The sequence below is a fragment of the Saccopteryx bilineata genome, chromosome 1 (genome assembly GCF_036850765.1).
Source record: "Saccopteryx bilineata isolate mSacBil1 chromosome 1, mSacBil1_pri_phased_curated, whole genome shotgun sequence".
NCBI lineage: Eukaryota > Metazoa > Chordata > Mammalia > Chiroptera > Emballonuridae > Saccopteryx > Saccopteryx bilineata.
In genome coordinates this window covers 79,164,443-79,178,436 of record NC_089490.1, presented here as the reverse complement: position 1 = coordinate 79,178,436, position 13,994 = coordinate 79,164,443, and the positions used below count along the sequence as shown (strand labels likewise).

At 59.9% G+C, this 13,994-nt stretch overlaps 1 protein-coding gene across 2 annotated transcripts in view; it reads left to right on the top strand.

Moving 5' to 3' along the window:
• Nucleotides 1–12,998, top strand: part of SHANK3 (SH3 and multiple ankyrin repeat domains 3) — a 52,758-nt gene extending 39,760 nt beyond the window's left edge. For both annotated transcript variants that reach the window (XM_066254522.1, XM_066254518.1), the window contains 2 exons: nt 703–2,965; nt 10,562–12,998. In XM_066254522.1, the coding sequence (XP_066110619.1) occupies nt 703–2,965; nt 10,562–11,165 (2,867 nt within the window). In that variant the 3' untranslated portion in view covers nt 11,166–12,998. The remainder of the gene's footprint in view (nt 1–702; nt 2,966–10,561) is intronic.
• The last annotated feature ends 996 nt before the right edge of the window (nt 12,999–13,994 follow it).

Here is a 13,994-nt window from a genome sequence, read left to right as displayed (position 1 = left end):
CAGTCTGTCCACGTGGCTCTGCACTGGATGTGCACAAAACAGCCCCTCTCTTCCTAGCAGAGGCTTAGCTCCACTGGCCACAGCCCTGCTGTCCCCTTGTCTACTGTATATCAGTTCTGCTCAGGGACAGCGTCCCTCTCATTTCTGACCATCTCCCTCCTGCCGCTGGCTGCCACCAGGGCCTCCCAGTGAAACCTACCTGTTCCACAGCTGGTGGTTCTGATGTGCTCAGTCTCCAGTGGGAAGCCCCCCTAGCCTACCCCTCTGACTAGCGGGCTGCCCATACCCTCTTTGGGCAGGTCTTGGCCCCAAGTCATGTGGTCAGTTTGGGTCGTTTCTCAGAGCTTCTGCTGATGGGCCCCCCTACCCTATATATCTCTCCCCAGCCTTCACAAGAACCCCCCTGAACCAGCAGTGGTCTTGTGCAGATCGTGGGCCTTGCTCAGAATCCCTGCTCTGGGTTCCCCCAGCCTCCCCTGCTCTCCAACCCCAGACCCCATGCCCGCCCTGATTCCATCCTCCTGGTCAGGTTAGCACCTCCCGCTGACTTCTAAGGGGCATCCCCTACTCTGGGACCCGGGCTGCACTGGGATGGAGTTGGGACAGGGTTGCCTCTGCGTAGGGCGGGCGCTGGGTTGCAGAAGGGCCTCCTCCAAGTCTCCAGCTACCAGCGCCTGTGCTGACCGGCCCCTCTGTCCGCAGGGGAGGATGAGAAGCTGGCGTCCCTGCTGGAGGGGCGCTTCCCGCGGAGCACATCCATGCAGGATTCGGTGCGCGAGGGTCGCGGCATCCCACCCCCGCCGCAGACCGCGCCGCCACCCCCGCCCGCTCCCTATTACTTCGATTCTGGTCCTCCCCCCGCCTTCTCACCACCTCCTCCGCCTGGCCGGGCCTACGACACGGTGCGCTCCAGCTTCAAACCCGGCTTGGAGGCGCGCCTGGGTGTGGGGGCCGCTGGCCTGTACGAATCCGGGGCGCCGCTAGGTCCGCTGCCCTACACCGAGCGGCAGAAACGCGCACGCTCCATGATCATCCTGCAAGACTCGGCGCCTGAGGCGGGCGACGCCCCCCGGCCCCCGCAAGCGGCCACCCCGCCAGAGCGCCCCAAGCGCCGGCCGAGGCCTCCGGGCCCCGACAGCCCCTATGCTAACCTGGGCGCCTTCAGCGCCAGCCTCTTCGCGCCGTCCAAGCCTCAGCGCAGGAAGAGCCCGCTGGTGAAGCAGCTGCAGGTGGAGGATGCCCAGGAGCGCGCGGCCCTGGCTGTGGGCAGCCCTGGCCCAGGAGGCGGCAGCTTCGCGCGTGAGCCCTCCCCAACGCACCGCGGGCCTCGGCCGAGCGGCCTTGATTACGGCCCTGGGGACAGCCCGGGGCTGGCATTCAGCGGCCCAGGCCCAGGCCCAGGCCCAGCCAAGGATCGGAGGCTGGAGGAGCGGCGCCGCTCCACCGTTTTCCTGTCGGTGGGAGCCATCGAGGGCAGCCCCCCCAGCGCAGACCTGCCCTCTCTGCAGCCCTCCCGTTCCATCGACGAGCGCCTTCTGGGGGCCAGCGCCACCACCGGCCGCGACCTGCTGCTGCCCTCCCCTGTCTCTGCTCTGAAGCCATTGGTCAGCGGCCCCAGCCTTGGGCCTTCTGGCTCCACCTTCATCCACCCACTCACTGGCAAACCCCTGGACCCTAGCTCACCACTGGCCCTTGCGCTGGCTGCCCGGGAGCGGGCTCTGGCCTCCCAGACACCCTCCCGGTCCCCCACGCCTGTGCACAGTCCTGACACTGACCGCTCTGGGCCCCTGTTTGTGGACGTTCAAGCCAGAGACACTGAGCGAGGAGCCCTGGCCTCCCCAGCCTTCTCTCCCAGAAGCCCAGCCTGGGTTCCTGTGCCTGCTCGTAGGGAGCCCGAGAAAGCCCCCCGGGAGGAGCGGAAGTCACCCGAGGACAAGAAGTCCATGATCCTCAGTGTCCTGGATACGTCTCTGCAGCGCCCAGCTGGCCTCATTGTTGTCCATGCCACCAGCAACGGGCAGGAGCCCAGTGGGCTGGGGGCTGAAGAGGAGCGCCTGGGTACCCCAGAGTTGGCCCCAGCACCCGCACAATCTGCAGTGGTGGCAGAGCCCCTGCCCAGTCCCCAGGCCCAGCCCCCTGGCAGCACCCCAAAAGACCCCGGGCCAGGCCAGGGCAGCTCAGAGGAGGAGCCAGAGCTTGTCTTTGCCGTGAATCTGCCACCTGCCCAGTTGTCCTCTAGTGACGAGGAAACCAGAGAGGAACTAGCTCGCATTGGGCTGGTGCCACCCCCCGAAGAATTTGCCAACGGACTCCTTCTGGCCACCCCACTGCCTGGCCCAGGTCCCTCACCCACCACGGTGCCAGGCCCGGCCTCAGGGAAGCCAAGCAGTGAGCTGCCCCCAGCCCCCGAGTCTGCAGCTGACTCTGGGGTGGAGGAGGCAGACACACGCAGCTCCAGCGACCCCCACCTGGAGACCACAAGCACGATCTCCACAGTGTCCAGCATGTCCACCCTGAGCTCTGAGAGCGGGGAACTCACTGACACCCACACCTCCTTCGCTGATGGACACACTTTTCTACTCGAGAAGCCACCAGTGCCTCCCAAGCCCAAGCTCAAGTCCCCGCTGGGGAAGGGGCCGGTGACCTTCAGGGACCCTCTGCTGAAGCAGTCCTCGGACAGTGAGCTCATAGCCCAGCAGCACCACGCCACCTCCGCTGGGTTGGCTTCTGCTGCCGGGCCTGCTCGTCCTCGCTACCTCTTCCAGAGAAGGTCCAAGCTGTGGGGGGACCCCTTGGAGAGCCGGGGGCTCCCTGGGCCCGAAGACGACAAACCAACTGTGATCAGTGAGCTCAGCTCCCGCTTGCAGCAGCTGAACAAAGACACGCGCTCCCTGGGGGAGGAACCAGTCGGCGGCCTGGGCGGCCTGCTGGACCCTTCCAAGAAGTCGCCCATCACGGCAGCTCGGTGAGCAGGGCAGTTGGGGAGGGTCCTGTCCCATCTCCACGGGCCTCCCTGTTTTCCTGTTGCCCATATGGTTCTTCTGTCCTCCCCTTGCCTGTCCTCCCCCATCTGCCCCTCTGTTCTTCATCTGGCCTTGCCTTGTCTGTCTGAATCAGAAGGCTTCTCAGGGATTTGAAATGTCAGGGCTGCTGTTTTCTTGATCCTGCTGGTGCTGAGAGTGAGAGCTGGGCAACTGCCAGAGGTCCAGGCTGGGCATGAGCACCTCCATAGCCCTTCTGGAGGCTCCCTGCCTGGGGGCAGCTTTCTCTTGCTCTGGACCAAAGCAGCCTCTACCATTAAGGGTCATCTGTGGTCCACCCTAGAGTCGCACCCTGCCTGCCCAGTTGTTTGACTTCCCTGCGGCCTGGTGTACTCCCCCCATCCTCATGTGTTCACGTGGCTGCTGTCCACCTTCCTGTAGCTACCTCTTGCCTCTTGCCCTTTTCTTTTGGGACCCACACCAACTTTTCGTTTTCTGCCACAGAAACATTTCTGTCTCTCAGCATTGCCTCAGAGCCCCTCAGACACAGACTTCTGTGTGTGATCTTGAGAGGACACGAAGAAGCCATTCTTAGATGGAGTCACACCATCTCTGCGCCCTGCATCGGCCCTCTTGCTTTCTCCGTACTTTCCCTCGTCCCTCTGTCTATCCTCCCTCCCACCTCCTGCCCAAGGTGGGGACTTGTGTCTGGAAAAGGGGCAGGGGTTGCTTTGGCTGGGCAGAAGCTGCCGGAGCACTTGGCTCGAGCCCATTCCCACGGCTCCTCCTCCACGGGGACCCGTGTCTCCAAGGGTGCTGCTCTGAGGTACAGTGGTCAACCCCTGGCTGGCCCTTCTGTGCCCCTTAGGGGCTCTCCCCCCTTTCAGACTTCTTCTTGTTATCTTGACCAATGTTGCAGGCCCTTGACTGTCCACTTGGAAGGCAGAGTTCAAGTCTTCCTCACAAGGGCTTGTTTGATCTGCCTTCTTCCAGTTCAGGGTTCAAAGGATGAGTGGGAGCTTGGGAAGCTCACGGTGCCAGATGGAGGTCCTGGAGTGTGTCCCCCAGCTCCTGAGTCCCCAGTAGCTTGTTCTGGGGCCCTCTCTTTTTTTTCCTCTTCCAACTCCCAGTGGGATGTCTGCTCCCTTCCCAGCAGGGCAGTGTCAAATGTGCCCTTAGAGCATGGCTGTGGTCCAGCTGGGCTGAGCAGCCAGGGCCCTAGGCCTTTGCAGGCCCAAACTCTGGAAAGTGGGCTTTCCTGACCAACCTCAACTAGCTCCTTCCTCTCCACTTCTCTGCCCTCTGCCCTCTGTGCCCTTTGATCTCAATGAAAATTAAAGCCCTTAAAAGTGGGTAGCACAATGCTTAGTACAGTGCAGACCCTCAATAAACATTTGACAAGTGGATGAAAGAATGAAGCCAAATGCAAGTGCTGTCTTTGTGGTTTGAGATCCGGGGAGGTGGCTCAGGACAGATCCCACAGAAAGACAGGTACGCCGTTCAGTTTTACTGATTGTGGAGCCAGACACTGTGCTCCTATGGGCTGGCTGGGACAGTTACAGGGCAGGACAGAGGGGATCGCTCAGCTGGCCTCTTCCAACATCCCCTCTCTGAACTCATGGTCCCACGGTCGTCTTCAGCATTTCTTCTCTGTCAGAGTAAGGAGTTCTTGACCCTGACTCTGGGCTGTACCAGGATCCTAAGCCCGTTTCCTTTCTTGGAGTTCACGATCTTTATATTCTGTCTGTCTGCACCCACTGGAAAGGGAGCCTCTTTCACTGAGCTCTCCCCTGAATCAGTCCCTGGGATCAGGGAGACACAGGTGTTGTCAGCCGGGCCTAAGTCATGTGCTCTCCGGGGAACCTGGGCATGGGGTCCTTCCACCTAGTGAACAGACATTGAGAGGGAGGGAGGGAGGTTCTCCAGGGAAAATCAGGTGCTGTTACAGGGATGCAGGCACCAGACAGCCTAAAACAACATCCTCATGACATGGCCCTCACCAACTTTGGCAACTTACTTCGTTGCCAGACATCAGCTTGGTGTCAGATGGCTCTGGGTTTCAGCCCTCAGCAGGTCATGGCTGAGCTCTGTAGTCTTGGGGAAGCCACTTAAACTTTGTGAACTTTAGTCCTTCCCCTGTGAAATGGTGGGGGTAACAGGCAGTGTCACCCACGAAGCACCAAGCCCAGGGCTGCGGCACAGTGAGCTGTGGTCTTTGCTGTCGTCATCACCCAGCACTCAGCCAGGTTCGCTCTTGAAGTCCTTGGGGGACAATGAGTGTTGGGTGTGACCCCAGGTGCTCTGCTTCATACTCACAGCCATGCTGCCAGTGGACACCAACACTCTTTATTTCCAGGCAATAAAACTGATATTCTAAAGAGATCCAGTCCAGCTAGTAAGTGGTAGCATCTGTCTGACTCCAAATACTGCTCTCTGTCCAACGTCTGGAGCCTCTGTCCCCCAAACCTTCTGATGGCTGACGCGGGGTTTATGTGTAGCTGACTCATGCAGAGTGTGTGCTTGCTCTGTAGATGACTCTTATTTATCTGTGGTGTGTACCCAGTGCTCCCCACTCCATGCCCTGACCAGCCTTCCCTCTTCATTTCCCGTGGCTCCTGCTCTTACTTCCTCCCTCTCCCTGTGTTTCTGATCCCCACCTCAGACCCAGAGAAACCACGACCCTCTGAGCAGGGGCACCGCATGAGCAGTGGCTTTGGCCACAGCGACTCCCTCTATGGCCAGCAGTGGCTGGTCCCATTGGGGCTGCCCTTGTCCTCCATCCAGTGGTAGCTAGAATCTGGCAGTCACTTTTCATTTTGTGACGAAACTTCTGATACTGCCTTTTAGGGAACTGTCCAAAGTGTGGGAAGTTATGATGTCCGGAGGAAGCCATTTCCTTCCCAGAGCTGTTCCTGGCCAAGGCCCCAGTGCAGGGGCCATAGCCACCTGGAACACCACACTTCTGCCCCTCGTCCCCAGTCCCCCACGTGTTCCAGGCCCACCTTACTCCTCACCTCTGACACGCCCCTCTCTGCCCACCTTCCCCCCAGTGGCTCAGTCCAGACTCTGATGTCCTTTAGCCACAAGATACTTAGTAGCTGGAAATCTTTCTGGGCGAGTTAAGCTGCCCATGTGTCATGGCTTCGAAGCTCAGTAACTTATGAAGATGATCGGCTCATCCGCTTGGGGCATTCTTTGATTTTTGGATAAAGCTGGAGGGGGCAGCAGCCGGGTGCCACCACTGGAAGGTCCAGAACCTTTAGCTTTTGGGGACATTGGTCCCAGGCCATCCACCTGCTCTATGCTTCCAGCATTGGGTCAAGCCCTGGGGGACAGAACTCACACTGTCTCTGAGCCCCCCATCTGTTCTGAGCTCCATTTGTCTTTGGGGCTCCGTGGTTAGATCTGAGCCCAGAAGTGGTGTGAGGTTGTGTCTCCGGGCCCCACCGCAACACTCCCTTCTGCTGTGGCCCTGCGTTTCACAGCTGTGCAGGCCTCACATCTGGTTTTATGAGAAAGTTTGTAGTGACACAGCTTTGGACATACAAAGTTAAAAGGTTTCTTTCCCTGCAGTACTTCCCAGTGCCTTTGTGTGCTGCGTGCTGTGGCCTCACGCCCGTCAGCTTCTTCAGTGCCTCACAGAAGTTCCTGTGACACCGGAGAAGCCCTGTCCTGCTCAAATGCTTGACAGGGACTCGTGAGTGCAAGTGCCTCAAGGCCAGCAGGGCTAGTTCTTCTGAAACCTGGACTGCCGCCTGCTGTGTGCTGGCTGGTGTGGGGGCACTGGCTCTAGGGTGTCCTTTCAGGACACGTGGGGTTGGGGACACGTGCAGGTGTGTCCCCAGGAGATGTGATTGGGGGCAGGAAAGATCAGGAAGAGGAGGAGGTGCAGGGGTGTTTGCAGGCCATCAAGGTTGGAGACATCAGCAGGTATAGACGCGGTGACCAGAGGGTATGGAGCTCACAAGCCTGTGTCTAGTTTTTTTGCTCCTATTCAGGATTATCTTTCTAAACAAGGCTCCCAAATGACAGGCCTTGGGCCCTTACCTGTCCTGTTTGATCACCACAGCCGAACCCCGAGGCAGAGGCCAGGCCAGGGTTTGGACCTTTTCTTGCCTGTTGGTACCAATAGGCCGACAAGTGGTCAAGCCTGGAAGTCACATGTCATGTTACTTTTGCTTGATGATGTCTTGTCAATGCCTCTGGGTTCTTGGCTCTGTGCTACGTACCAGGAGAATAGCAAGGCAGTGAGGTCCTGGGTGAGACCTTGAAAGCTCTGGATGCAAGGTGGCTGAGGCCGAGCAGGGGGGCAGGGCTACTGCCGGAGCTGGCTACCCGTCAGCCACAAGACAGAAAACACGGGATGCTGATGGTGGCTCCCAGGCCCCTAGTACAGGAATGACTGGGGCAGTAGGAGCTTGTTGGAGACCCAGTAAAGGTCTGGCGCTCAGGAGAGACTGGCTGGGCCTCCATGTGGCATTCTCAGACACATTGGTTGTAGCAAAGGGGGTGGGGTAAGAAAGTGCCAACTAAGAGGGCAGCTTGGGAAACCTGTATAGGGAGGAAGTTTGGAGGAAAGGGTACCTTGAAGGGAAATGGGTGGATACATCATCAAGGGGGTCTTGCTGGCAGCCTGGCAACTGCAGGGCAGTGGGGCAAGGCCAGACCTCACTGGCCAAGGTGTCAGGAGGATGCAGGACAGTACAGCATGCAGACATTGGTGGAAGAGACACCATGGGCAGGGGGCCTTGCTGAGCTGCCTGGAGGAGGTGTCAGGGGTGGTGGTGTTGTGTGTTAAAGGGCGGGAGGCTGGTGGGTGCTGTGATGTGGCCACACATGGTTGGAGCCTGGCTGGGGGGCAGTCAGACAGCTGAGAGGGGTGATGGACAGTGATGGTGATGGGTGTGCAGACACAGCTGGGACTCCTGCCCTTGGTACGATGTGGGCAGTTCTCTGTCCCCAAGAGGAAAGGGCAGGATAAGCAGACACTTGGGCATGGGTGACCCCGACCACTCCCTGCTGTGCCCCGGGTCATTCCTTAGGCTCTCCTAGGCCTCCTGCCATCACCAGCATACTTTGGTGGCCTTGGGAGTATGGCCTGGTAGAACATAGATAGCCCTCAATCCTAGCACTTCCTGGCCCCAGCCCCATTCTCTGGCTGATACCCACCTCCCCACACCCAGCACTTCACCAAAGGAGAGTCTCTATGGATGCTCTGGAGACTACCCACCTTTACCCCCAGTCTCCTGATCACCCCTGTTGGACAGGAGGGCTCCAGGGCTGCCCAGACAGGCCTCCTGGATCCCAGACCCTACTCTGGTCTCAGGCCAAGCCTCTCCAACATGTGACCCAGCGCCCATCCTATTCTCTCCACCTTTGCAGCTTGGCTGTGGTCCTACCAACTCATCAATACACAGTCACACCTCAGACTCCAGCTACACCTCAAATGGCTCCACTGAAACGTAATCTTTGGAGCAGGGCCAGGCTGGATTCCACGCTAGTGCAGGTCTCAGGCTGGGGTTGCTGTATGCGGGCCCTAGTGGGGTGCTTGTGTTGGGCCCAATCCCACAGGTCCTTCACTCAGCATCTTCTCAGCACTGTCCTCTCATCATCACTGCCCCTGACGCCTACTACCCCAGGTACCCACCAGTCCCTGGCACCCATCATCCCTGCCATGCCCCCTCGGTCATCTCCTGCCATTGCCACTCCATGGTGCCATGTGGCTGGGCAGGGGTTTCTTCTGGTTGGTGTCTATTCCCTGGGCCCACTCAGGTGTCCTTCGAGCTCCTCTCCACCAAGGTTGGGAGCATAGTCTGGCTTCTTCAAGAGGCTCCACTCTGGATCTGAGCAATTGAGAGGAGACAGTAAGGAAGAGCTGAGAGGAGAGAGCCAGAAATCAGTGGAAACAGGTCTGGTGGAGGAACAGAGCTGGGTCTTCAGGGAGAGGCTCCCCTGCATGGTTGGGAGATGAAAAGACAAAACCTGTGTGAAGGGGAGGAAGGATGCTGAAGGCACCCTGTGCTGTGTGGGATGCGCGCCAGTCAGGATGGCCCAGAGATGGATAGGGGAACCCAGAGCAGGGCTCTCAGCCCAGCCTAGGCAGGGGCACAGAGAGGCAGGTGGGATGAGAGCTGGAGAGGGGCCCATCAGACAGCAGAGAGCTTTGGGGGTCACTAAATGTCCCCAGGTGCCTGCCGACACTCAATGTGGCACAGCGTGGCGTTCCAGTGCAGCCCATGGGTGGGCTCTGTGGTCTGCTTCTTACAAACCAGAGAACAGGTGGCCCTCAGGCAAGCCAGGAACCACCTAGATCTGACCCAGTCTGGCCTTACCCCTTGCCCCCAACAGCTCCAGATTTGCTCCCTCCAATCACACCTGGGCCCACTGCACCCGAGTTCCTCCCACTAGATATATCCAGCCAGGGGTCCCTGCACCTGGTTGCCCTTACTGTGGTCGTGACTGTGGGCCGTGTGCCTGCTGTGTGGGCCAGGCTGCTAACACTCTCTCTCATTGCTCTCTCCTGCCCATCTGCATGTGGCTGCTCTGTCTAGCTGCGCGGCGGTCCTGAACGCCGGCTGTGTAAGTGAGCATGCTCATCCCATGCCTCTGTCCATGCGCTGCTCCTGGCCATCGGGTCTCTGCTCTGCTCAGCTTTGCGGGGCTCCTGGCCACTGACAGGCTCCTGAGGCTTCCTGCGGCCACAGGAGCAGATGGGGTGGGGGGCATGAGGGGCTTTCTCTGGAGATCCCAGGCAGGCCTCCTGCCACCACCATGCTGGCGAGAGACTGGAGAGTTCTGCCAGGTGATGTTGGGAAGCACCATCTGTAGATTTGTCTGTGTGTGTGTGTGCATGCGTGTGCATGCCTGCACACATGTGCTGCGTCCCTGTCATGAGCAGGTCCCGGCCATTCCTGCCACGCTGCTGCATGTCTGTGACATGTGTGGGTGCTGCTGCTGTTGTTGCGTGCTGTCCTGTGCAGGGAGGCTGAGTGTCGTGGTGTGCCACTGCCTCATGCCTGCCCTGCATGTGCTACTTGTAGTGTGGTCTGTCTTTTGTCATGAACTTGTTCAGTCTTATGCTGCAGCAGCCTGTACATGACCCAGCCGTCCCTGAAGCCAGCCCAGGTTTCTCTGGGTCCCCTCCTGAGAGCAGAACTGTGTGTGGGGACTGGTGAGGGTACTGCCAGAGTCTCGCCCTCCAGGGCCTGGCTAGTTGGGCAGTGCTCAGAGCTAGTGGCTGTGGCTGTCAGGGATGGGCAGTCACCCTGTGCCATGAGATGCTGTCTCTCCTCTGGTGGGCTGGCTGGTCATGAAGCCCCTGTGGGGTGGAGGGGCTGCTGGCTTTAGTCCTCCTTATGCCGTTCAGTCTAGAAGTCAACCCCTACACCAGCAGGGCACTGGTTCGCACCCAGGGGCCAAATAGCGAATAGCGGAATCCCACCCTCTTTCTTCCTCTGGCCTCAGCGCTACCCCATGAGCCCAGCCCCCTGAGTGTCCTGGCCACCGGCCCAGCTCCCCTGCGCCCTCTCCCACCCTGCCTGGCGTCCCTCACCTGGCCTTGAACCCCTCTCCCTCCGCAGGCTCTTCAGCAGCCTCGGTGAGCTAAGCTCCATCTCAGCGCAGCGCAGCCCTGGGGGCCCGGGCGGCGGGGCCTCCTACCCGGTGCGGCCGGGCGGCCGCTACCCCATGGCGCGGCGCGCCCCGAGCCCAGTGAAGCCCGCGTCGCTGGAGCGGGTGGAGGGGCTAGGGTCGGGCGCGGGGGGCGCGGGGCGGCCCTTCGGCCTCACGCCTCCCACCATCCTCAAGTCGTCCAGCCTCTCCATCCCGCACGAGCCGAAGGAGGTGCGCTTTGTGGTGCGCAGTGTGAGCGCGCGCAGCCGCTCGCCCTCGCCGTCGCCACTGCCCTCGCCAACACCTGGCCCCGGCCCTGGCCCCAGCCCCGGGGCCCCCGGCCCACGCCGGCCCTTCCAGCAAAAGCCGCTGCAGCTCTGGAGCAAGTTCGACGTGGGCGACTGGCTGGAGAGCATCCACCTGGGCGAGCACCGTGACCGCTTCGAAGATCATGAGATCGAGGGCGCACACCTACCGGCCCTCACCAAGGACGACTTCGTGGAGCTGGGCGTCACGCGCGTGGGCCACCGCATGAACATCGAGCGCGCGCTCAGGCAGCTGGACGGCAGCTGACGCCCCACCCTCACCCACGCCCCGGCTGCGCCCTGCGGGCAGGGCAGGGCCACCCACCCCACCCCCACCCTCGGCCGCGGGCTCGGCCTGCTCCCTATTAAGGCGCCCGGGCCAGGAATGTTGCATGAATCGTCCTGTGTGCTGTTGCTCGGAGACTTGCCCTGTACATTGCTTAGTGCCCTCCCCGGCCGGCGAGCCCCACCCCAGCACACGGTCAGGAAGGGCCCGGCCCGGGAAGCTGGAGCCAGAGGGGTTGGGGGCAGGGCTCTCCACCCGGCCGTTTCCTACACAGCTCCCGGAGGCTGCTCTCCCAGAGGGGATCTAGTTCAGCATGCGAGGTCAGGACACACCTTGGTGACTCGGGGGGAGGGGGGAGACATTGGGGTTCTCGGTTGGGGGCCAAGGAGCCCCCTTGTTTTGCATATTTTAATCCACTCTATATTTGGAACGAGAAAAGGAACAAATATCTCTGTCCTTAATAGCTTCCCTTCCCCTCCCCCCAACCCCCTACTGGTTACGCTGTGGCTGCCCAGTCTTCCATCTCTGGCCCCTCACTGCCACTGCCACCCCACGTGGGGCGGGGGACGCTCCAGCTGGTCTGGGGTTGGCTAGGATCCTAGTATAGCCGCCCTGGGGCCCTGCCTCAGCCTTCTCCCCTCGCTGAGCTATAGTGTGCCCCGCGACCCTTCAGGTGCTGCGTGGAGGAGGGGCGGCAGGCAGCCAGGCCTGCTGGGCACTAGCAAAGTCTGGTGGTCTGGGAGACCATTGCCCTGGGGGAGGGGGCAGGGCACTGGCACCTGCCCCCCAGCCATCTCCCTCACAGGGTTCCCTGCCCAGGAGGGGGTCTATCCTCCTCCCCACACTGTTGGGCAACTACAGCAGAGAAGCCTCTGCCTCAGACCCCAAAGTCTCCCGTCCCCGCCCTGTGTGTGCACACAAGTGCGCGTGTGTGAAACTCTGGGTGCAACCGAGTGCACCGGAGCCCTGTGTGTGCCTGAGAGGAGAGCTGTCCCATGGAGCCGCTCTGGTCTAGTGTGAGGGCTTCGGGAGCATGCACAGGGTGCGTGCCTGTGAAAGCACCCCACCTCCACTTCCAAAGAAAGTCAGAGGCCCCCCTGTCCCCTGGGACCTGCTGTTTGTCCAGCCTGCCCTTCCAGAGCATCACCTTGCCTGAGCAGGCCACCCTAGTGAGCTCTGCTGCTTGGGAGGGCCCTGAGGGCTCTCAGAGGCAGTGCCCGCTCACCCCATCAGACTTCTGGGGGCATCCTAGGGAGACCCCCTAAAGTCAGGCTACTGCAAGCCCTGGGGAGAAGCAGAGACCCCAGAGGGCACCCCAGCCCCCCTTACTGTGACTCCTCACACTCAGCAATGACCTGTGGGGTGGGGGGCCCTGGGACGTTTTTAAACCTAGGGTTTGGAGTCTGGACTAAGCTCCATCCACGTCACTCACAAGTTTCTGTTTATATTTCTAGCTTTTTTTAATAAAAATATAAAAATCCAGAAAACAGAAGTTTTCACAGCCCAGGGGCCTGGCACACCGGTCTGTGCCCACCCGCCTGTCCCAGCCCATTGGCCCCATTCCCTGGGCAGAGTCACACCCAGTTACCCTTTCACTAACAGACCAGGTCACACTACAGCAGTCACTGTAACAGACTGTCACATACACTCAGTCTCACACTCACCTGTGGGTTTTTGGTTCCGTTCAATTTGGGTTTTTAACTTTACAGGGTCAGTACCGCTTCACCCTCCTTTTGTATGGAGTTCCATCCAGGGGATTTCACCCCTGCTCCAGTCCTGAGGTCTCCTGACCCTGATGTTGTGATACACCCCACAGAGATCTATGTTTCTTATATTATTATTATTATTATTATTGATAATAATTATTATAATATTATTATGTAATAAATTTATAAGAAAGGAATCTATTTCTCAGTTGCCTGCTTGAGGAGATATTGGGAGCACATATCCTGCTGTGCCTTCGACAGGTCACAGGGACCGCCCCGCCTGGACATGAGCCTTCAGCCACAAGCGCTGCTGACTCTTGGGTCCCTGTGTCTGACTCTTGTCTCTCTGTTGACCTCCAAGCCCACTCGCCTGGCTTGTTGCATTTTTCTGAGTCCTGCTGGGCCCCAGCCTGTGCAGAGTGATTCTCTGCTCCCTGAGTAATCTTTTCTGAGCTGGAAGTCTGGTTGTCCTCTGGCCCTGTCCTCTTTCCTCCCAGTATCTAGTCTCTAAATCCTGCTGCTCCTGTCTGTGAGCCCTCTCATGTCTACCCCGGTTGTCCTGCCCCCACAGTGGCTGCCCGTGTTCGGGCCTCACTTCTTCTCCCTGAGCTGACAGCCACATAAGCAGCCAGCTGCCACTGGCTGGTGACGTGGCTGGTTCTGCGTGGCCCCTGGTGGTGTGTGGCCAGCCTGGTGAGTGGAAGGAGGGTGAACAGAGGTGAGTGGGTGGACACCTCCCATGTAGTGAGAGGTGGAGACTGCGGGGTCCAGGGCTAAGAGAGGGCGGGGGCCTGCAGAGGTGCGACAGCAGCTGAAGTTGGGCCACCAGTCAGCTGGTAGGGTCACAGGAAGGACAGTGGGTGCAGAGCCTGGCCACCTGGCTCGGTGCAACACGGATGTGACACAGTGAGAAGCGCAGACTTTGACTCGGGTTCCCATTGCTGGGCGAGGCCGGTGGGGGATGAGACCCCAGAGGGAGTAGGGGTGGGGGGTGCAGAGAAGCCTGCAGAGGAGTGGACTTGTGTCCTCGCCCAGAGGCAGTGCAGTGGCAGATGTGCTGGGAGCCAGTGAAGGTCTGCATGGCTGGGTAGGGGATGGGAAGGGA